The sequence below is a fragment of the Bacidia gigantensis genome (assembly GCF_019456465.1).
Source record: "Bacidia gigantensis strain McMullin 20006 chromosome Unknown contig_246, whole genome shotgun sequence".
Taxonomy (NCBI): domain Eukaryota; kingdom Fungi; phylum Ascomycota; class Lecanoromycetes; order Lecanorales; family Ramalinaceae; genus Bacidia; species Bacidia gigantensis.
Window position 1 is genome coordinate 630,243 of NW_025408602.1, and position 23,402 is coordinate 653,644.

At 49.5% G+C, this 23,402-nt stretch overlaps 8 protein-coding genes across 8 annotated transcripts; 5 read left to right on the top strand and 3 right to left on the bottom strand.

The window, feature by feature from the left end:
- Positions 1–626: 626 nt before the first annotated feature.
- KY384_005858 (uncharacterized protein) lies at positions 627–1,419 on the top strand (the record flags this gene model as incomplete). The annotated part of the gene is made up of 2 exons (XM_044814356.1): positions 627–797; positions 889–1,419. The coding sequence occupies 2 exons, from the start codon at positions 627–629 to the stop codon at positions 1,417–1,419; spliced, it is 702 nt and encodes a 233-aa protein (XP_044668506.1).
- A 104-nt stretch (positions 1,420–1,523) lies between these two features.
- On the bottom strand, positions 1,524–2,745 carry KY384_005859 (uncharacterized protein; the record flags this gene model as incomplete). The annotated part of the gene is made up of 5 exons (XM_044814357.1): positions 1,524–1,713; positions 1,769–1,775; positions 1,812–2,265; positions 2,289–2,457; positions 2,513–2,745. The coding sequence occupies 5 exons, from the start codon at positions 2,743–2,745 to the stop codon at positions 1,524–1,526; spliced, it is 1,053 nt and encodes a 350-aa protein (XP_044668507.1).
- Positions 2,746–4,156: 1,411 nt separating this feature from the next.
- Positions 4,157–6,602, top strand: KY384_005860 (uncharacterized protein; the record flags this gene model as incomplete). Its single annotated transcript, XM_044814358.1, has 2 exons — positions 4,157–5,704; positions 5,751–6,602. The coding sequence occupies 2 exons, from the start codon at positions 4,157–4,159 to the stop codon at positions 6,600–6,602; spliced, it is 2,400 nt and encodes a 799-aa protein (XP_044668508.1).
- Positions 6,603–7,235: 633 nt separating this feature from the next.
- On the top strand, positions 7,236–9,662 carry KY384_005861 (uncharacterized protein; the record flags this gene model as incomplete). The annotated part of the gene is made up of 4 exons (XM_044814359.1): positions 7,236–7,659; positions 7,682–8,154; positions 8,205–8,542; positions 8,591–9,662. The coding sequence occupies 4 exons, from the start codon at positions 7,236–7,238 to the stop codon at positions 9,660–9,662; spliced, it is 2,307 nt and encodes a 768-aa protein (XP_044668509.1).
- Positions 9,663–11,112: 1,450 nt separating this feature from the next.
- On the bottom strand, positions 11,113–12,730 carry KY384_005862 (uncharacterized protein; the record flags this gene model as incomplete). Its single annotated transcript, XM_044814360.1, has 2 exons — positions 11,113–11,855; positions 12,238–12,730. The coding sequence occupies 2 exons, from the start codon at positions 12,728–12,730 to the stop codon at positions 11,113–11,115; spliced, it is 1,236 nt and encodes a 411-aa protein (XP_044668510.1).
- Positions 12,731–13,587: 857 nt separating this feature from the next.
- Positions 13,588–14,922, top strand: KY384_005863 (uncharacterized protein; the record flags this gene model as incomplete). Its single annotated transcript, XM_044814361.1, has 1 exon — positions 13,588–14,922. One exon carries the CDS (start codon positions 13,588–13,590, stop codon positions 14,920–14,922), a length of 1,335 nt encoding a protein of 444 aa, XP_044668511.1.
- A 935-nt stretch (positions 14,923–15,857) lies between these two features.
- KY384_005864 (uncharacterized protein) lies at positions 15,858–18,472 on the bottom strand (the record flags this gene model as incomplete). Its single annotated transcript, XM_044814362.1, has 3 exons — positions 15,858–17,520; positions 17,581–18,105; positions 18,459–18,472. 3 exons carry the CDS (start codon positions 18,470–18,472, stop codon positions 15,858–15,860), a joined length of 2,202 nt encoding a protein of 733 aa, XP_044668512.1.
- Positions 18,473–20,269: 1,797 nt separating this feature from the next.
- On the top strand, positions 20,270–21,716 carry KY384_005865 (uncharacterized protein; the record flags this gene model as incomplete). The annotated part of the gene is made up of 2 exons (XM_044814363.1): positions 20,270–21,292; positions 21,351–21,716. The coding sequence occupies 2 exons, from the start codon at positions 20,270–20,272 to the stop codon at positions 21,714–21,716; spliced, it is 1,389 nt and encodes a 462-aa protein (XP_044668513.1).
- Positions 21,717–23,402: the final 1,686 nt, after the last annotated feature.

The window sequence follows — 23,402 nt, forward strand, 5'->3', positions numbered from 1 at the left end:
CTTGATTGGCGCTTGTTATCAGATTGATCTCTCTTAAAGCAGACATACTATACAAGAAAAGTTGGGCTAAGCGTCTCGACTGTTTGAGGTGACTTTCTAACTTGATTTCCAATATATGAATATATTCCCAGACGCGTAAGCTTTGTCGCGTAGTGTTTTCACAGACTCTGCTTGAAGCCGCCTTACACCCGTGTTGTCATCGGACGTACTGTGAAGTTGCAGTAGGAATAGCGAACTCACGTGGCGGCCTTATCCATTCAAGCTGCCAACAAGTGCAATAGATCATAAGCATCACAATGACTGTCCTTTAATCTTACTGGTTCGATCAGTTGCCTCAGACACTGACCAAACATTGCTGTAATACTTTCCAGCGTCATGTAGATAGATGATGTAACTGACACCTCTGGAGTCTGGACAATGCATGTAGCCTAGAGCTAAGCCCGATTAGTACATTAAACATGTAAACATATAAACCAGACCGCGGCTAAACCATGGAAATACCGATATAGCCATCAGAATCCCTATTATGATACATGAGTCTTTGGCTCCTCGCAAGATATCGAAGCTTGTCTTTGTCTTGTTGAGCCCGCCACAATCTTACCCCTCTTCCTAGACCAATCCCATCCATGGACCCTCACCACCGCAAAATAGATCTACAAGCTCCCGCCGACCTGACATATCTTCTCACAAACATCCGCACTGCTGCACAAGAAAAACTTGATACTGCAATTCCTCCTTCCGCCGCACCCCAAGGGGAAGATGCGTACAGAAGTAAAGTCGAGGAATTGGTTCAAGACGTACGTTTGCGCCAATCGCGTGTTTTTGCATTAAGCTGGGTGCTTGTTCCACTGAAATTGATCAAGTTCTGACATTCATACATCAATGTAGTACATTCATCGCACACTGCTCCTCGCGCTCCCAAATCTCTCGATCAACGGATTTGACGCGCCACCCTCTCTGGTCCAGCCAGCCCCCACCAACATCTCTAATGCCAACGAGAAGTCAACGAGCCCGGTAAATTACTCGGAAGAAGACATAGCAACAGGAAACTACGCCCCCTACGACCCCCGCCTCGCGGAGCGATTGAGGGGTCTCTACGCGCGACTCGAGATCGAATCGGAGAATGTAGCGCGCATGCGGAGGGATGTGCCGAAGAAGGCCGCGGATGCTTATGTGAAGGAACTGAGTAATGGCCTGGAGGCAGGGAGAGAGGTGAAGAGGGTGGAAGATGAAGAAATCATTGATGTGGAGATGGATGTAGGGTTTGGAGAAGCGGTGAAGGGGGTGGACAGGAGAGAGGAGATGGAGAAGACGTGGAAGATGGGGACGGAGGGACTGGAGGGATTGGGCGAGATCACGCAATTGATTGGGAAACTGGAACGGGCCAGGAGGGCTGTGGAGGTTGTACAGGGGACCTGAGATGAGTGGATGTTGAGGGGGCGTTTTGGGTGAGGATGACTTGTTGATATCATGCTGTATCGGTTTGGACGCTGAACGCTGTGAATGAATGCTTGGAACAATGTCTATGCGCCCATTGGTGCTTGTCCAGCGCCCGCGCCTGCTTCTGCACCTCCAGTGAGACCGTGTTGTGGGGCTGGTGCCGTGGACACCTCTGTTGGCTTGGCTGCCTCCGTCGGCTTGGTCTCCTCAGCCTTCGGTTGTGCTGCTCCATCTTGGGCCCATTTCGGCGGCTTCATCCATTCGGGCTCTTGCCTGTATGAAATTTAGCACCATGGACGCTATTCGAGTCTAGAGAAAACAAACATACCAAGGACCTGCATCACTTAACATACAGCTCTTGTCACACTTACATGTCCCACCAAGTACTTCCGGCAGATTCTCCTTCGAGACCTGCTTCAGCAGCTCCGACTGGTACCCGCTACCTAGCACATGAATCTTCTGCACCGTCACCGGATCCAAGAAGCCTTTTACCACACTAAAGACAGATGCGAATCCCCATGGCGCATTGATCAAATACATATGTCCTAGCCTCTCAGGATAATAGTTTTGCGACACTGCAGACGTTTGCCTGAGATATCCATACACTGAGGGTACCCTGGTGACGCCCACCCCTTTAAGATCTAGAACCGTACAGCACGTCTCCAGTAATTGGCCTGACTTTCTGGAGCAAGCGGGCAGGCGGGGATCTGCTAGCTTCTCATATTCAACAACAAGGTTTTGCAACATTCGTTTGTCTGTAGTGATTTTGTTTATGGCTGGGAGGTCAATTTTGCCCAGGTGCTCTATGTAGACTGGTCGGCCGTCCTGTGAACAAGTAATCAGATCACAACTAGGGCGAGTAATCTTAGTATTGCACTATCAAAATGACTTGCCTTGTCTGTTTTGTGGTAGTACTGGGGGTAGTATTCGAAGACTTTGGACTTCTCCGTGTATTCGAAGTTGCGGACGAGATCGTCGACACCGAACTCCTTTCTCCATTTTTCGCAGTCCTCGAACCTGTTGGCGTTATCAGTCTTCACCCTTTTCGTCCAGCATGCGTCTTGATACCCACATCTTCTTCGCGGCCGCGACATCGAACTTCCTCGCCCTCAGGAATCGTAGCATCGTCAGCGTGTCGAGGCGCTCCTTATAGCCAGCTTGCTCAAGCTGAGTTCGCAGCGAGAAGATTGCTGCATCTTGCTCTTTCGTCGTGTGTCCTGGGTGCCCACTTTGGACAGTAGGAGCTGTGGTGGGGTAGTCATAGTCGTCATATTGGGGATGCTTCTCTATTTCGTGGGTCGTCATGTTGGCGCTTCAATTAGAGGGCAAAAAATACGTATACTGTAATCATGGGAGGATGTGAGACATCATCACTAGACAATAGGAATTCTTGCACGTGTAAATCTTTGAATAGTCCGGATGAGGAAACAAGGAAACAGGTACCTTAGTGGCTCTACGCGGGGCTAAGTTGCTCTTACGCGAAACGTCCCCAACAATCTATAGCTCGAAATACACGATGTGATTCATGACTCGACTGGTTCTCGGAACATTGTTTTAGGGATTGTCAGCAATAGACTGTAGTAGGTTTTACATTAGGACAGCATCCTACGATCAATTGGAGTCTGGATGTGGTCTATTTCCGATGACCAGTCGGCACAAAAAGGCTATATTTCCAGATACCTGACAAACGCCAAACAATATTATCATGATCCACGCCCTCGCGAGCCGGATACTCGTGTAGCATTGGCACCTCTCCCAGCGCCCCGTCCGCCACCAAAGCCACTTCCTCTTGGTGCACCTCTACCACCCCCTCGTCCTCCACGATCCCCAAAACCTCCTCGTCCTCCACGATCGCCGAATCCTCCCCTTCCTCGAGGCGCACCTCTAATTCCTCCCCTACCACCTCCTCTGCCCCCTCGGATTGGTCCACCCCTTGACGCTCCACCTGCCCGCTTCGGTTTTGTGCCTGGGGGCGCCTTCGGTTTTGGGAGAAACCTGGTAAAATCAGCAATCGGTCGAGAATTCAGGGTATACACGCCGACTTTTCTAATGGCAGTAGCTTGTCCCCGCCTATGTAGAATTTGTCTCCCCTTTTGAAAGAGCCTGCTTGGATGCCTTCCTGCGGTTTAATGGTGAAATGGACTTGGTTGATTCGACCAAGGACCTCGTCCACCTTGCCGATTGTTGTCTAAACCACGTAAGCCCCTAGTACATATTTCGAATATCTGGGCGCACCTTGTTCTCGAGGTATATAGGAGCATTAAAGTAAGGGATCTTAGGATTCGTTGATTCGCAGACCATCTCACCCTCGCAAGGGTGTACAAATGAACCGATTTCTGGTGATCGTCAGTTTGAACATTCGTATCCTTGTACGGTGTCCTACCAAGTACGGATGCTGGTGGGCCATAAGATTGCTGATAATTTCCTCTCCCTGCGAAAGTCAATGATGGATTTTTCGCACTTGGGATTTGGGAACAAACCTCCTCGAAAGCCTCCGCCTCTATCCCCCCGACCTCTAGGCGCGCCACGGAAAGACATCGTGAATCTGTGAAGAAGAGGATGCCGCACAAAGGTCTTTCAAGCCCTGGTGTGGCTTGTTGAAGCTAGTAACAGGCCGGACATAAGCGGGAATTAGGGCTAGGGCTCCAGGCTCGGATACCCTACTTATCTGAATACGGCACTTCGAACGAGTCATAAACACTAACTGACAGGGGAAATGGAGGAAGCATCAAGTGGCGGAGCTGAGAGACCCTATGAGTCACGTAATGATAACGCTTTAAAATCCTCAGCTGCAGATTCTACAATTGAATCCTGGTCTAACCCACAAGAACCAAAGAACCCTGCTTCACCGAAGTCGAAAAGAGCGAGTCTGAAGGCTCCTGTGATAGTGCCACAATCACAGCCGGGCTATGAGAAGGCAAAAAAAGCTGGGAAAATGGCTTCGCAACCTCCAGCTTCTACAGATGGGTCCTTGCCAGATTTCATAATTGAGCGAAACCAACTTTTTGATGAGCTGAAGCGAAAGAGTGATGCGGAAGTGCTTTCTAAAGACAAGCCGGCAATCAATGTCACGCTTGAATTGGGGCGCGACAGAAACGGACAGCTAAGACCGGCAATGCCTGTCGCTGCAAAGGCATGGGAAAGTACACCCGGATCATTCCTGAGGCATGTCGATAAAGACGTGAGCGCAGACGTTGTGATTGCCAAGGTCGACGGAAAGCAACTTTGGGATCTCGACAGGCCACTAGAGTACGATTGCCGCGTCAGTTACCTCCCGTTCACGAGTGCCGAGGGAAGGAACGTTTTCTGGCACTCGAGCGCGCATGTCCTAGGAGAGGCGGCAGAGTGTCAGTATAAGTGTCTACTTTCGCACGGTCCTCCTGTAGATCAAGGTTTCTTTTACGATATGGCCTTACCTGAAGGGCAAGGGGTCAAAGAAAGCGATTGGCCGCCTCTCGAGTCCAAAGCGTCGAAATTCTTCAAAGAGAAACAGCCTTTTGAACGTTTGCATGTTTCAATACTGGACTTAAGAAAGATGTTTGCGTACAGCAAGTATAAGATGTATTATATAGACAATCTCTTACCTGCAGAAGGCAGTACAGTATACAAGTGCGGCACACTTGTTGATCTTTGTTTGGGACCTCACATCCAAAATACTGGAAAGATAAAAACTTTTCAAATCATGAAAAATTCCTCAGCCTATTTCAGAGGTGACAAGAATGATGACTCCCTACAACGGATATATGGCGTCGCCTTTCCGGACAAAAAGCTTATGGCTGAGCACAAAAGGTTCTTAGAAGAGGCGAAAGAAAGAGACCACCGGAAACTCGGCATCGATCAAGAACTTTTTTTCTTCAATGAATTATCTCCTGGCTCTGTCTTCATGCTGCCGCACGGGACATTAATATTCAATGCCATACAAAAGCTGCTCAGGTCTGAATACCACATGCGAGGGTACCAAGAAGTGCAGTCCCCAAATATGTATGACGCCGAGCTCTGGAAAAAGTCAGGGCACTGGCAGCATTACTCAGAAGACATGTTCGGACTAAGTGTAGAAAAGCGACAATGGGCTCTTAAGCCAATGAATTGTCCTGGTCACTGTATCATGTTTGGACATCGTGAACGAAGCTACAGAGAGCTACCTATACGCATGGCAGACTTTGGCGTATTGCACCGCAATGAAGCGTCAGGCGCCTTGCATGGTATGACTCGGGTGCGGAAGTTCCAGCAGGATGACTGTCACATCTTCGCCACACAAGACCAGGTAGGATTTTTTTGAACTATTGCACGATCGAGCTTATTCTTCACAGATCACCGAAGAAATTGAAGGACTTTTCGATATGCTGAAAGCTGTCTATGGCCTCTTTGGCTTTCCCTTCAAGCTCAAGCTGTCAACGAGGCCCGAAAATTTTCTTGGCGACATTCAGACCTGGGACATTGCAGAGGCCAAACTTAAAGCAGCACTGAACAGGTTTTCAGACGCAGGAAACGGTGATTGGGAACTCAATGAGGGCGACGGCGCCTTCTACGGGCCCAAAATTGATATCACGATCTCAGACGCCTTGAAGCGCGACTTTCAGTGCGCCACGATCCAACTGGACTTCCAATTGCCGCAACGCTTCGAGCTCGAATACATGACAGACCAGGCTGCTTCAAAGCCAAAAGACGCTTCAGTATCTGCAACTAATGGGGACGCACCCGAAACAGAAAGATTGAAGGCACCTGGACCTGGCCGAGCGCGTCCTGTCATGATTCACCGCGCAATCATTGGCAGCTTTGAACGTTTTATGGGAATCCTGACCGAGCACTTTGCGGGGAAATGGCCGTTCTGGTTAAGCCCTCGCCAAATTCTCGTGATACCAGTGACACCCGCCGTCAACATCTATTGCGAAGAGGTACAAATATTGTTGAGAGCGAACAAGCTGTTGGCTGATGTGGACCTGAGCGGAAATACAATGCAAAAGAAGATTCGCACTGGACAATTGCAACAGTACAATTTCATATTCGTGCTCGGTGCTCAGGAGAGAGAAGCGAGGAGCGTGAATATTAGGAATCGAGACGACAAAGCGACACAGGCAAAAGGGGAGTTAGTGGGACTGAGCGACGTGATTGCAAGACTTAGAGCGTTGAAAAAGGAACGACGGTTGATTAACAAGATATGAGCGTATGACATGATGATGAGATAGGAGATGTGTAGGCCTCTCAATAAGTCAAAATTTGGTAAAGCCCAAGCACGCTGTCGTGTATTTATCATGTCTTGCATGTGCAGCTTTCAGCGCAAGAGGATGATGATTGAGGGTTTTAGGCGTGGAACGGTCTCCCCGTTGACGCCGAACTACGCCAATGACGTTGGTCTGCTTTGGCGGCCATCACTAGTGCTATCCGAAATGAAGCTGTTGCTTTAATAGGACCCTCGTTTTCGTGTTCCCCTCTTCATCTCCTACTCCGCCTTGCTGAACACCTCGTCCTGCCCTTGGCCACTGTGGCAACATATCCATAGCGGTGAGGAACCAGAGCCGGAACCTCACGCTGCCTGTGTTTCCAGCTCCTTCCGGTGTGGCGGAAGCTTTCCCAATCATAAACAAGGCGCGACTCTCTATATTTCTAGACCCCTACACTACCTTCCTAGCAATTATCTCCGGACGCGAGTATCCATCGGATTCGTCACTCGGCTTGTCGCAGTGTCTGCACGCTGCGAATGCTCCTCCCCCGCCAAAATTGAATGACCAGGGTTGTTGCCCTCATTCGACCCCGGTAACGTAATTGAGGCCATACAACCAAATCGGGACTTTAAAATGTCATCCCTTGTGGGAGGTAACGACTTCGCCCAGGGTGTCCCCAATACATCCTCGCCCTTATCGCAGTCCAACCTCGAAAATCAGAATACTCAGCATGAAGAGCTAGGTTCTTCGACCTTTGGAGACAGCAGCGAAATGCGGCGCACTCACTCTGGGATCTCTCAATCGCACACCTTGACGCCTTCCCGAGGGGGTACGCTCAAAAAGAAGAGCTCAATCAATAGGAAAGCGAGCGTGAAGCGAAGCGGAAGCAGAAAGAGCAGTCGACCAAGCAGCGTCAAGGACTTGACTTTCGCAGATGGCATCGGCGAAGATAGATTGAATGATGCTTTCTACACACCCGTGCCAACACAAGGAAGCCCCACGGAAATCCTGGCAAATCGCTTTCAAGGTGCATCTGACCACATGAGGCTCAAAGACAGTCAGCTAATGCGCAGTCTTAGTTTGGCGGAAAGTTCTTAAGGATCTCATTACCTACTTTCGTGACCTTCAGAAATCATATGATGCTCGGTCGAAATCACTGTATTCTCTCTCAAATGTAATGAGCAACATCACCGCCCCACCCGGCTTTATACCTCAGGGCGGTATCAGCGATGCCTACTCCGTCCTCCGAGACTATCATAAAAAGTCCATATCTGAAGGGAACAAGGCGAAGACAGTCGAGGAAGACGTCATTGTCCAGTTGACAGGGCTTCGCAGTGACTTGGGACAGAAGGTCAAGGAGATCAAAGGCTTATCTGGCGATTTCAAAAATAACGTAGACAAAGAGACCGAAGGAACGAGGCGTGCCATCAGGACACTAGAAGCTTCGCTCGCAGATCGACAGCCGGACGCAAAGAATGATCCATACCTCATCCGGTTGGGGGTTGAGAGGCAGCTGGAAAGGCAGATAGAGGAGGAGAATTACCTACATAGAGTACGAACCCTCTACGTCAATTTTGGTCATGGTGTAAGCTAACTTGGTAGGCATTTTTGAATCTTGAGAGCTCGGGACGAGAATTAGAATCAATCGTCATGGGCGAGATACAGAAGGCATACAACGCTTACGCTGGAATATTGAAAAGGGAGTCTGATGAAGGCTATGAAGCTATAGAGGACCTGCAGACTGGTCCTTTGGCGCTGGCAAAGGATTACGAATGGACATCTTTTGTATCTCAAAACGATGCATTTATTGACCCTAGAATACCAGTAAGGAAACATGAAAACATCACATATCCTGGAAAGGAGGAGCCAGCAGCTGCTGAAGTCCGGGCTGGAATGCTTGAGCGTAAGAGCAAGTACCTCAAGAGCTACACCCCAGGATGGTACGTTTCCTTTCAAACAAAACGAGAACAATCTGCTTACTTTTGCAGGTACGTCCTAACGCCGACTCACATACACGAGTTCAAATCGCCCGATCGATTGTCTACTCAAGCCCCCGTCATGTCTCTTCCATTGATAGAACAAAAGCTTGGCTCGCGGTCAAGCGCAGACTCTACTTCCCACAAATTCATGCTGAAGGGCCGGCAAAGTGGTGGTTTGCACAAATCACACGCCTGGGTATTTCGGGCTGAGTCTTACGATACAATGATGGCATGGTTCTCTGACATCAAAAACCTGACCGAAAAGACTGGCATTGAGCGAGACGCCTTCATAAGACGAACACATGCTCGTTCAATCAGTGCAGGCTCCGTCAGCGAAGGCAGTGCTCTTGACGAAGACGAGGCAGACCAAGTGCCATACTCTGCCGCAGCATCGCAAGCGGAGCCCTCAACAGAGAAGCTCCCGCAACGCCCCAATCCAGGTGGGCGTTTCCCGAGCAATCTGAACATCCATCGAGACTCACAAGTGCCTCTTGCGCCGTCTAGTCCTTCAGATAATTCCGGCGACCGAGACGTGATAGCTGCTGCTGGGGCACTGCCAAGCTCTGGTGTCGGTGATACCGGAGACGAAGGAGCAAAATTATACACAATACCGGTCCAGCCGCCAAGTGCGCTTGAGAGACACGATAGTAAGTACGGCGAATGGATGGCTCCAACGATCGGAGGAGCAGGAGGGATGGCTGCCGCTGCAGCAGCCACGCGCCAACGTGAGCACGAGAGACAGCTGGAGCAACAACCTGGCTTGGAATCTGTCATCGTCGGAGCACCGGCAACCGTCGTAAAAAGCGTTCCGCCAGTCGATACGTCGGCTAGTGCTCAAGCTGCCGTACAGCTCTCCAACTTCAGTCCCATAATCAGTCCTGCGAACAACGATGCTGTCGACACCCCGACAGAGGGGCAATCCCTGCTTCCTGTCGTGAAGCACTCTGCGGATCCCGCTGAACCGCTCAGAGACTTGGCAGATCGGCCAGTGCTGAATACTCAGGATAGCATGACATCCAGCAAGGTTGATATGCCTGGTGGGTATCCGGCCAGTAGGATCAGTACGCAGCAGTTCACCTGAAGTCCGAGACTTTCATTCTGTGGAGGAATATGCTCAAGTCACGGCTGTGATATGGCCGTCTTGGATAACGCAAGTGCTCGTTGACTGACAAATCGTTCTGTCTCTTTTTCAAATGCAATGACTACAACTCGCAGATCTCGTGGGATTCGGCTTCTCGACTTTCCCTCCATTAGTTGTATACCTTCGTTGGGTAGTACGGTGCCTCTGCGTTTCCTTAACGTGTGTTCCTTTCTTCAAAAGATTTGCACGAAAAAAAGCGATGCGTTTCCTTCACCATTTGGGTTTACGGTATATTTACGTAATTATCGATCTTGTTGATACATACGACCACAGGACACGGACAATACGGGTTCCCGTCAGCTCACCCAAAGTCAAACCGTGTACCGATTGAGTAGTAGTTGGGTCGGTGACGACCAGCGAATGTCGATTGTTGTATGTTTTTGACTTTTTGCCAGCTATTCTGCCCTTTTCCCATTGACTGGGAGATCTCAATTCTGTTACGATGGCGAGGCAAAAATTGCCTAGGAATACCACTCCTACTGCAAGACGTTCGCTGCTGTTACAATGCTTTGCTTTTTTCTTTTGACATTCTTGTGAAGATCACTATAATTCTGTCGCTCTGTTTCCGACAACTATGATTTGTACCGTCGCGGAGGCACCTCCGAATTATGATGGCAACAGTTCAGTAGACTCCTAGTTCAGTTGACGGTTTGAAGATTGTGACTACTTGCGTAGACTGAATTGTTGAATCATTAAATTATGCTAACGTCTTTTGAAAGCACTTTTCTAGCCATGGAAAGACGATATATAGCCTGCCGCCGATTTCGGTTGACTCTAAATTATATATTAGATGTATTTCTACCTCTAGCGATCTATCTAAGAGCTTCGAAGTAGACTGTTCACAGACAAAATAGATCTACACGCATTAACTCCTATGGCCTTTTTTTCTTACGTTGGTTCACTTTCATTATATTCAAAAATGTTAAAGGGGGTTATAAATTTGCGTGTTTCTAATAGAGATGACTTAGGTAGTGCTAAGAAAGCCAAGTAGTTTCTCTTAATTTGAATGTATTTATATGTAGGTTCCTAAAGTTTCTAACTAGAATGTTAATATTACGCCCTTATAATATCAATGTTAATTTCAGTTTTTTTTTTGGAAAAGAAGTTATAAGAGAAAAGTGTAAGTGATATAACCAAAAAGATCGAGAGATTACTGCGCTAGTGATCCATCATATCGCCGCCAGTGACGGCTTAAATGATTGACTAATCTTTGTTTCTGTAGGCATATGTACTTTGGGTTTAGTTCAGACTCCACTACATTGATATTTGAAAGACCTTTGCAATAAGAGGACGTAAGTCTAAGAGACAGGTGCAAGTAGATCAAGGCTTTGCAGATGCCTAGGAAGCTAGAACTCATCTTAGATGCCTACTACCACCACTACTTAATGATTCACAACGTCGGCTTCTTGGTGATCCTCCACTTGTCATTTCCGACATGCTCAGCCTTCCCCTCACCCTCCAACTTCTGCAAGATAGCTAGCACACCCTTCGCCGCTGGCTCCCAAAGGTTCTCCGGGTAGTCCTTATACACCACTTTCACAATCTCCATTGGTGTTGCTCCGCCTTGTTCATCCAGATCTTTCAGTACCTGCAAGACCTGCTGCTCTCTCTCCTTTCGATGCACAAGGTACTCGCGTATTCTCGCGGGTCCGTCTTCAATTACAGCTCCATGGCCCGGGTAAGCACGGCCAGTAAACTGCTCCTTCATACGCTCGAGACTTTGCAGGTAAGTCGGGAGGTCCTCGAAGACAGCTGTGCCGTGGCCTAGAACATTGTCGCCAGTGAACATGGCGGACTCTTCCTCAAGAACGAAAGCCATATGGTTGGTGGTGTGACCGGGACAATAGAAGGCGCGAAGAGTTGCGCCTTCCGTTTTGAAGCTTTCGCCGTCCGCGATATCTTCCGTGCCTTCAGCTGGCTCATTCTCGTGAATTATGGCATTCGGACATATCTGATGGAGCTGACCACAGCCGCCAACATGATCGGGATGCCAATGCGTAAGTAAAGCATGAGAGATAGTTGCATTTTCTGCCTTGAGCACGGAAGACAATGCAGCAAACCAAGATGGCTTGCCCTCGCCGGTGTCAACCAGAAGACGATCAGAGCCAGTGCCGACCAGATAAGTGTCGGTACCTGCATATTTCAGCGAGCCAGTCTCGATAGTACTTGAATGCTTGTTGATTGCCTTGTAGTGTAAATTTGCCGGGATTTCCACCCAATATCCGTATTACTCGAGGGCTCAACTTCTCGATCTCTAATAGCTGAGGCAATTGGGCTGCCATTTTGTCATACGACCGGACACAGCGTAACGTTTTCTAAGCCCCGCCAGACAGTGTGGGCGTTACATGCCGGTCTTGTACTGTGCGAGGTACTCACTACAGTGAAATGCTTCGATTGATCTGACTTGTCAGTGCGTCATACCTCGGCTGCTGCCTGTGGCGCATGCCATGGTGGCTCAAATCATGTACACAAAGAATGTGGGCGATTTATCATTTTGCAATTGACGCTACAACACCCTCTTCTTGTTTGGGTATATCGTCTTGAATGCCCATACGCTTTTCTGGGACCGTCTCGTCAGGTTCTTCCGTATACCATGCGCCATACCCTGTATCATGCCTCGACGTCAGGAAGTGTTTGACTCTATCATTTTTCACAAGATCCTGTGACGCTTCTCTTCTCGACCGTAGTTGGAAGCTCGCGTGGTCATTCGTCTGCCTTATCTGAGTTTTGAAGGTAGAATCATGTTGCTCAATCAGTAGGCTCTGACCGTATGCACCAAGAAAGACCGCCGAGACAACAATGGTGAGAAAGCCACTGTTGGATGTATAGACCGTATGTTGGCTCTTTGTCTCGCCTCGGTGGTACCACTTCTCCCAGTCTTCCCACGTTGCGTTATAATATGGCGAATCATTTGTATCGAATCCTGACCATTTACTATTACGCCATGCTGTTGAATAGTATGGAGCATGGTCGTGGTTTGGTTGCCCGCCCCAGCCAGTGCCCGTCATGTCATACGCCTTCCGTCTGGCAGGATCGGACAGAATCTCATGCGCGGCCACAATGAGGCGATAGCGCTCTATCTTGACCATCCCTGGTAAAGCAGAGATATGATCCAGACACTCATTATTCCGCAATCGATCGGGATGATACAGTTTGACTAGTTGGTAGAAGCGATGTTTGGTGTAATGCTCTCCCCGCTTGATATGAAAGATCTGGTAGGGTGTGGGTACTGCGGTCGGATGAGGCAAATCTGGCCAGCAATGCTCTTTTCCAAGATCTGCTGACCTCGCATCACTGTTTGTAGATGCACGTGCTCTCTGGTGATATCTATTTATTTTTGGAGACGGATTCTGCGAGGTTGGCTTTGAACGGTTGAGCGGAATTGATGAACAGTGAAGGTTGCTGTAGGGCGGAAGAAGTAAGACGGACTTCCTCATTGTCATTGAATTGGACGTGCACGTGTTGCTGCAAAGTAGGCCATGTTCTGGCACTCACCGGCAGCAGTGACTGCCACGACTGAAACGTGTGGGGTGAGAGTTGATGCCGATATGAGATCGATGACGAGACTCCCGATTCATTCGTAGTACGCAGACGTGATGAAATGTACGCTCCCCTTATTGGTCCAGGTACGCGAACGTGGCGCGTGCAATGGTTTATATTATATTATTGACAATCTATATCATTTACTCTCTTTTTACATCACTACGCCTTCATATTGCATCAGCTTGTGATAAATACCTTGCACATTGCCATAGTATGATCTAGGGTCCGTTGTAGCCCTTAGCAAATCTCAGGAGCTCATTTGGTCTACTTCAACATCGTCTGCTGGCTATGTAGTCCCTTTCCGCACCGACCCACGGCGGCGATGGCCGTATCTACCACCACCTTCGACTCGTCTGGTCAGACATTCACAGAAACGCTCGTCCCTGCTACCCCAACCGTTTCGTCCTGGCCCAATAGAACTCGGGGCAACCCAAACGAGCACAAGCACTTTCTCAATCCTTTGGACGCTACGACTCTTTCTTCGATAGCTACGCGGTCAATTCTGATCCATTCAAGCACCATCACGAAGGCAACCTTGTCGACGCTTCCATGGTCAATAGCGCGAAGTCTTTGGCTGAACCTAGAGCGGAATGAGCTCGTCAGTGCACGATTGTGGTGCGCCTTTGTCAGTACGTTTCCTGAAGAACTGGAGGTAGAATTCCCTGCCCTGGAGAGGATGGGCCGGAGAGAGGCGAGCGCACAAAAGGCAATAGAAGAGCGGACGGTCGGAAATGGTCACGAGGTTGAGAATAGAAATGGGGCGCTCGAAAGCCTGAGGAGACATACAACGCGAATAGTACACGCCCGTAGGTATCCACTGGATGCGTATTTGGGACCACTTTTGGAATTGAGCGGGAGGAATACGCTGGGCAAGTGGATGGCGGTGTTGACGTTGCAGAATGTGAAGGCCTCGAGGCAGGCGATGACCCAGGGGCTTTCTGGGTTAAGAAATCTCATTTGCCTGACTCTGGGAGAGGGCGTGGCGTGTGAACCGGGCCATGGCGTTGATGTCGCAATCTTTAGGGAATGGGGCAGGTACGCTGCTGAGGGTGTTGCTTCAATGGTCACTGAAAAAGACTTAGAAAGATGTGCAACGCCATTTGGGATGCTGAGGGTGCTAAATTTGAGGTTGCAACCAATTATCAACGCCAAAGTATTTAAATACCTAGCCCCACTGCCACTGCTTTCTACCATCAACGTGGATCGTTGTGGTATCAAAGAAGCGGATACTGAAGTCGCGGAAGACGAAGGTTGGGACTTATTAGATCCCGACTCTGGACATCGCCCGCAAGGCATGACTGTTTCACATGGTTGGGAAGCTGTCGCTGAAAGTTGCCTGGATTTCGCGCGGGATATGGAAAAGGCTCCTCGAGCTATCGAGGACGCTTATGCTCTGCCTAGGCTGCACTTGCTCCTCGGAACGGACTCGATGATGCTGATTTCCGACAATTTTCAGCGTGGGCAGGGAAATAGATCTTTCGTCAGAGAGCCCGTAGCGCAACGAAAGCGAGCTGAAGTGATTGTGCTCGGCACAAAAAGATGCTGGAGTCAAGACAAGAGTACAAGTACTGAAAGGGTCAACAAGAAGCGGGAATTCAAAGGGTCGACAGAGAATGATGAGATATGGCGGGCAATTGCAGCATCATTCCCAATCTGAACCTTGGAAATGGGCACTTGATTTGAGAGCGCGAGTGAGGATTGTCTCGGTCGATTGTCGTCCCCCATCTGGAAATCGTGGCGCACGGGCGAAGCGCTAGTCTAGTGCGACTTGCCGGCAACCGAAAGAGTAAGACGTGCTCGGAGAAGGCCTGGCCGGCCTCATCCCCTACGCCACAATCATGTGGCTCCACCGATGCGGTGCCTAAAGAGTACTAATCTCCTTTCCAGCCAATCTTCCTCTCTCTCAGTCTGCAGGGTCCTACGAATCCTACGCAGGCTAGACTCTCCCGGGCATGACGTTCGTTGTGATGTCAGTGCGGATGCGATTATGTGCTTGCGGGAATTAAGGGCCAACCCAGCAAGGACGCAGATTTGTGCGAATGCTACGAGACAGGGGGTTTAAGGGCATCAGGAAAGTCGAAATTGAATATAGCTACGCCTGTTCGGCAGCGGTTATCTTGTCTAGCTCTCAATGTCATGTAAAAAGGTTCGCAACCTCGCACCTTGCGAGTCCTCTCAACGTATCAAAATATTATGTCCCTGAGCGTCGAAAACTCGGTAAAAAGGCATGTACTCGAAGTAGATAGAAAGGCCATGAGCCAGGATTATTAGTTGATATGTGATGGTGGTATCTGTCGTGTGTGTGTACGTTTTCATTACCGTCGTTATAACAAATGCGTTCAACGTGTGCGAGCTGTTCCTCAGCTGGGTATAATCCTTCAAACCAAAATCAAAAAATCCGTCCATCATAAAATATTCGCTATCGTACATTCTGTGGTAACGAGAGCGGCTGGATGCATACCGCTCTCATGGGGTATCTCAGTTGGAAAGAGTTTCTGCTTGTGGGCAGTCATAGTCGTTGACAAGACGAGAGGCTCAGGATGATCGGTCTATAATGATCGTGGTCGCCGTTGTCGAAAGAGGAGCTTGCTTTTAGAACATGAGTCTTAATTCGAGATTCGCATTCTGGAAATATGGATTTGGCCTTGAGAGGGGGGTGGCCTGGCCCGAGCCCGGTTCTTGCTTCGAAACACCGTCAAGCTCTATGAGTTCCACGATCATATCCTGCCCTTCCGGTAATTCGCGTACCACTTCATCGTCGATTATGATCTTCAATCCTCTCGGATCAATTCGTAAAGCACGGGCGATAGATGCCGGGTCGACGTCACACTTAGTAGCAACACCCTTGATCAAGTGCCTTGCTGTCCTCTCCATCAAGTAGACCGCCTGGTAGTAGTCAGGCTGTGCCTTACTATTCGGTAGAGAGCCTCGAATGTAGCAGCAGGCGATAGGCTTGCTCGCTCGTTCTGGTGGCGCTTGATATGAATGATCAACCCCGGATGCTTCGATCCAAGCAGGAAGGCTATGCGTGTCGTCGTGCCTCGTTACCTTGGTCGGTGCATCGTAGGTGAAATTGGGGTTAGAAACATGAGTCAGATGATCCCAGTCGGAGTGAGGATGAAGTTGCTCCATGACAAGAGATCCTTGATAGGCAGACAGGCCTTGTTGGGAAGTTTCTGTCGTAATGTTGGGTTGCGTTGCGGAGACGGGAGAGATTGCTTTGCATGGTGTAGGTGTACTTTGGCCGCTTAGACTTCCCGTCTCATACGAAGGTCTGCGCTCGATCATGGGAATGCTCGCTAGATCTAGAGGATGCCCAGGTAAAGACACTGGATAGTCGTCGGGATCATCTTCATTGTCGCCTTTCAGATGGAGCACGCTGACGGGTCGTGTCGAGCTGAACATATCTTGGAAAGTGGCAAGCTTGATGTGTAAATCGTCTTCGATGGTGGGTCGCTCGCTCGAGCCATTGGAAGACACAGACCAGGTTCTTCGATGCTTTGGCGCTTTCCCAGCTCGATGGCTACATGGCTTTGCGACTGTCGAATCTTGCCGTTTCCGCTTTCCGACGTCTTTCAATCCGTTCTCGACTTGAGTGATCTGTTGTTTTAGCTTGTCGATGGTTTTCTTGATGTGTGCGACATCGTTGGAAAGTTTGCGCTCCGCGCCGTGGTCTCGGAATAATTTCACTTTGCAGTAAGAGACTTCGGCAGTCGATCCAGGAGTCGATTCCGGCGTATTTGAAGAGATGAGCTCAGTCTTTGCACAGAGTCGGACGGGGATTCCCTTGACGCCCTTGGAGTGGCTGAAATCAGTCGATAGAAAATTAAACCGCACGGCCACTGTACAATCCGCAGTAGCAGAGCCTGCTGCAGGACTCCAAGTGACAGCGAATGAGTCGAATGATGCCATGTCCAGGTCGATCCTTGGTCGCTTCTGATCACCATCGGCCCCTTGATGCTGGTCAACAAACTCAACAGCTTGGAGTTTACCGGCTCTCTGATGTGCCTCGGCAGTACCACGGCCTTCCTTCCACAGTTGCCAACAGGCTGACGGCCTCTGTCTCTGCTCCTCGTCTTCAAAGGAAACCCTGACAATCGTGCGATATTTGCAAGGCCCAGGAGCGGGTCCTGAGCCGAGTGTGTCATGTATGGACAGGGCATAAGCTTGACCTTTGTTGAGGTAGGTGACTGGAATCTCTGTTGACTGCTTCACCATGGCCGTCGCAGCGTTTAGCGTCACACGATATCGGAGCCTTTCCACACATGTTAGTCCCGGAAAGTCCTTCTTTTCGAGAAGACAGGGTTCTACACACTTCTCCCCTGATGATACCTCATGACAATTCATCTCGTTGACGCTAGCATCATGATGCGAGAAATGCGAGCTGACCAATGCATCCTGCGCGGCGTCCGATCCTCGACCAGCCGAGAGGCTTTTTGATGGACCCATCGTCTCATAGCCAGAATCTCGATGCACAAATGCGTGCGGCGCATATGATTGCTGAAGGTGAAGTTCCTGGGCGCTGTGGAAAGCGTGTTGATGCAATAGGCTGCCATGTAGCCCATGGGGATCAATCATTGAAAGGTTACTGTCGCTCGTTGTCAGAGGAGTACCGAGTTGGATCCCAAAACCAGGAGTGTGGAGGTCGCCCGCCCGGTTGTGGAACATTGGGCCCATCGCAGTTCCGGTCGCGGTGAATTCGACAGGATCGTGGTTTGCAAATTGAGAGAAGGAGAATGAGTTTGAGTCCAATACTGAAGGCGTAAGATTCCATTGATCGTGGTCGTGGATCGAAGGCTCGTGAGGTTTTTGTTGCTCTCGTTCGCCATGGTAGTCGGCACTACATTGACAGGGCGATTAGTTTCCTTATTCAAATTCATTGAAATCCGAAAGTGGCAGTAAGTACGGTGGCAAGCAGCTTCAACGGAAAAGTCTTTCGTTTGGAAAGGGACATGCGTCCAAACCCTACGCACCTGTGATCCATTATCTGTTGCATCGATTTGATTTGCGCCGGGGATTTGCTGTGAGCGGGTGATGTTTCTCCAAAGGGAGAACTAGGTGTCCCAGACCCTACGTTGGGATAGCTCTTCCTGAAGGTGGCATAGAGCTCGCTGGAGGGTTTTTGAGAATTTCTCCTATGGGGTGGTGTGAGCTAGATGGGGCTGATGAGCATTGAAGAATAGAGATATTTACCTGTTGCGAAACATGATGCTAGATTGATCTTAAGGTGGAAGACATGAGAGGTTGAATGCTCCTAAGTGTGGCTGTGTTGCAGCATGTAGAAAGCGTGTGGCAGATCGTGGAGGTGCGTGAATTGCAGCGTCTGAAGAATCGAGTCGAACCTGGAGGCTGGAAGAGCCGGGAGATTGCTCGTAAATTAATTATGGATATTGAGAAGCGCGCCAGAGTGACGGATAGGGCCTGGCTTGCAACGGGCACAAGGATGTCGAGGGGTAGTAGCAGTAGCAGTAGTCTTCGTGCGGACTAAGGAACTGATGATCATTTTTTCATTCCTCTATGAAAACTGAAAGCGCGTAAGTTCGGGCGGTAGACTGGACGAGGTGCAGGGGACAACCCGTTGGCTTGAGGCGTTTGAGAAATCTAGACCCTCACCGGCATGCCTTAGCGTCGCCGTGGAGTGTGGCGCTTCTTATACTGGGATCGTGATGGCCCCCAAAAGCGTCTATCATTGCCCTTTTGACAACAGGGTCTTGTGGCGCCAAACCGCCTTTCGGTATTGATCTGCGGCAGCCACATCACACGCAAGCCATAGTGTGGCTCGCTTGCTGTCGGCATTATTCGAGATGCTTCACGATGCCGTCTTGCAAGGAGGGCCTTCTGATACGTCATCCCAGCTCCTAGGCAGCAACAACAGGTCCTCCCGAGGTCCAATTACCGCTATCAATGTGTCGTAGCTAATAAGGCCCCAAGCCGTGTAATGCTCTGCTCATGGCCTATCGCCTGACGGTGATCCATGGTTGAGCGTCTACGCTTGCTTGTCACTTGACTGATGATTGACTGAGGTACGGTCGGCACACGATCGCCCAACCTTGGACCCCGTAAAGTATGAGAGTGCACCGCCACAAAGAGGGGTCTTTCCGGCGATTCGGGTCCGTTTCAAAGAAAGGCAAGATCGACGGGTGATGAGCCACAGGTTGCGTAACTGTGGCGACACGCTCAGCCGAGCGGTCAAGCTTTCCTGACGTGGACTGGCAAAGACAAGCAAAACAAAGAATACCCTGCCAGCAGCAGGCCCATCCATGCCAAACTCAGGCCGTTACACATGCTCCAGAAGGTAGTCGCTGATCGGCGCTGCAGAACAATGCTTAAAATAGTCAATTAGGCTGTAGGCTCGCTACAGTGTCACGGTCGGTAGCAATCCTCGTACAGCAGGCTCTGATCATTATTTCGAACGGGGACTTTCAGCCGAAGCACGCCCTCCTGCGAGTCTGTTATTTGCCGCCTATGGACTGCTTCATTCAAGGCCCATGTAGTCAAGCTTTGGGCAAGGAGCTTTGGTCTTGTCCACCTATGTGCGGAGGACGCCGCGGTCGACGATCAAGCGAAAGTGCCCAAGGATCCGCGGAAGTGCATGCTGATCACGTAGATTTTGGTCGATATCTTCTTATGTTTCTATGTTCCTCAGTAGAGGGAACATATCTCACGATAGCAGCGACGAAGCCGGCATGCTTTGAAGAGTGATTTGTCCTTGTAGTCTGTCCTTCCGCAATACTGACCCCAAAGATACGCCATGAGAGAGCCGTGAGATGCTCACAGGAGTGCACCTTCAATGGTATGCAGCCAAATTCTTGCCAGTAATCCCCTTCGAGAGAACGGCTGGTACAGCTGCGGGGCGCTCTCTCAGGAGACAGCGCCAAGACGGCCTGCCTACGTCATGCCGTAAGCTGTATGAATTCCATTAGCTGCAAGTCGACGACGCGCCCAGCTCCGCGCCGCCATAGGACCAGAACCACTGCTTCCTCACAATATTCTACAACGATATAATGACCTCCGCTCCGTCTCGAGACCCCTCTACTTCTCGATCCATCGACAATGCGTCTCCTGCTCCATCTAACGCACCATCTACGAGCTCTGCCCTAGATAAGCCCGAATCGATCTCCGCAGCCTATGTCTCTGATAAGCAGGATGATAGCTCGAAGCTAAAGACCTTTTTGAGCATTCTACGCAAGTTCATTGGCATTTCTGATCTGGCCTCTGTCCGCTTCTCTTTGCCTGCCCAGTTGCTCGAGCCAACCCCCAACCTCGAATACTGGAACTATCTGGACCGTCCTGAAACATTCATTGCAATCGGCGATTCGGACGATGCCTTAGGTCGTATGCTGGAAGTGCTGCGCTTCTGGTTTACTAAAGACCTGAAGTACGTGAAAGGCAAACCCTGCAAGCCATACAACAGCACTCTCGGAGAGTTTTTCCGCTGCAACTGGGAGATCAAAGATGATGCACCCCCAGTTCTTGGACCGACGCACAAGGAATCGACCACACAGCATATAGAAACAGAGAACAAGCCTGTGCGGATTTCATACCTCACAGAGCAAACATCCCATCATCCTCCTGTGTCCGCATTTTACGTTGACTGCCCGGTTAAAGGAATTAGCGCGCGGGGTTTTGATCAACTTTCCGCAAAGTTCACGGGCACAAGCATCAGAGTCGTACCTGGTGCCCATAACTTGGGTATCTTTGTCAATATCGCAAACCGTGACAATGAAGAGTACCAACTCACCCATCCGATCGCACATCTCGGAGGAATCATACGAGGTTCTCTAAGCGTAACAGTGGCCGACACATGCTTCATTACATGTCCAAAATCGAAGCAAAAAACCATTTTGGAGTATCTAGAAGAGAGCTGGTTGGGCAAAACACAAAACAAGGTGAAGGGGGTCATCTTCACCTATGACCCAACACACGACGCAATTACGCGAATAAAGGACGTCCCAGACAAGGATATTCTAGCACGAATTGAAGGGAACTGGCATGAAGAAATTCACTACACACTTCCCAACCACAAAGTACATCGACTCTCTTCTTTCCATGTTGGCAAATGCCACTGACCTTTTGATCCTGCAGGAAACCCACCCCCTAGTTGACCTCCGCCCCCTCTTCCCCGAACCTAAATTAATTCCGCCCCTAACAATTCAATTACCCAATGAGTCGCAACGATTCTGGGCAAATGTCACAACAGCCATCAAAGACAAGAAATTTACCGAGGCTACCAGATTAAAACAAGAGCTTGAAGAAAAGCAGCGGCGAATTGCTAAAGAAAGGGAGAATACGGAGAACGCATTCAAGCCGCGATTTTTCACGCAAACAATCGAAAAGGACGGGAAGCCTGACTTATCGGAGGAGGGAAAGAGGACGATCCAGGATTTGCAGGAGGGAAAGTGGGAGATCAAGGAGGGAGTTGGGGCGGGATTAGAAAAGGATGTCATTTAACGGTTTGTTTGAAGCGTGTTAAGGCATACAATAGAATCCCTCATTGTTGTCTGTGTTACGTTGTGGGCTTGCATACTTTTTCCGTTGGGCGTTGGAGGAGTTGGTTCCGTATGTTGGGTAGATGGATAGTATTTTGACGCCTAACCGGGGGTCCGTCATGCGTATGTAAAAGTAGCATGAGCAATGATCAAATGCGATATCGACTCTATCACGTATATACAACGCTGAAGATACAGCCTAGGTCAATTGGGTTGCCTCCTTTTTGTTTCTGCTGGGACTTCAGGGCCAGTGCCTGGAAGCAATTGTATTATCTTCCACCCTTCTGAAAGAGTGGAAGCGTATGTGCAACCCGTCATAGTAACAAAACGTGGCAATGATCCCTCTTCTCAAAGGCGATCGTCATGTAGTTAGCCTTCTCTCGAAATAACCAGATGTGTTGACCGTACTTGAATCAAGATGGTTGAGCAAGAAACCATTCGCACGACCAGTCAGTTATCCTATCTCTGACATACTAATAGCTCTGAGGGTCGAGAGACGAGAGCTCCATTCTCCTCGCTCAGAATTTCCTCATTTATGCTTGTGGATGTATGTATTTCGGCTTCTTTTCAAAACAGCCACCATGATACCAAAGCCAGGGCATGGCTTCTCGCGCACTCGACCGCAAGAAACTCGCAATTGAGATTGGCGCTGTGGATTCTTGAATGTCGATTCACCAGTGCCGTAATGGCCATTGTGTTGGTCCAGCCTCCCAACCACAATAGCAGATATAAATAAGGTTAAACAGTTCACTTAGAAATGGAATTAGCTGGCTTGTGGAGGACAAGCCAGCTGCGCTGGTGTCAATTTTGCGTTTCACGAGCGTATTACGCTCGATCCGGGTGACGAACATTACTCCGCACCCAACAGCGATCATGACGCTAATAATGAACCTATAACGCTTCAGTCGAAGTGTCCAAGCGCGAAAGACAGGGCTTTCCCTAATATGTGAGGCCAAAATCTGAGCTTTTCTTGAAAACCAGGGTAGCACGGGTCCGAATCTGAAATTCCAGAAAAGCCCAATTATCGTAAAGAAGCAGAGCCCTACAGCCGACATTATAGCTGCAGACGAATCGACTGGGTCTCGACAACCTTCCTTTCGACCGCGTCCACTATAAACAACGAGTACGTAAGGGGACGCGAAGGCCACAGTTCCATAGATGACTGAAAGGATGAGCCACATGGTCCGCCCATTCGGCATGTTGCCGCAGAAGCATAAAATTGCTGGTATCAGGCCAGCGTAGAGGGAAAACGTTTCATGAACGACCACGAACCATTCCACCACTAGAATGCCCTTGTCCCAGTCGCCACTTAGGAAACCAAGATAGATTGAAAGGGTCAAGACATTCGAGCTGATGAAGGAGTATATAGCATCCTTAGGCGAGACGAGGCAGGCAAGGAAGATTGTCAGCCACTGAAAATAGAGGCCAAGTCTTATTCCGATACCATAGAGGTCGGTATCCCCAATGATGACGCAGGAGTCGGCCTCAGACGAGTAGTGGGTATAGGTGTTGATAGGGACTGGCAAGAATACAAGGGCAAGTGTGACAATTGTGGTAAGAAAGTGATATGGCATTCGGCTTTAGAGACTGATAAGAAAAGCAAGACTGTTTGAGTGAGTCTTGACATGCGAGGAAATAAACGGATGTA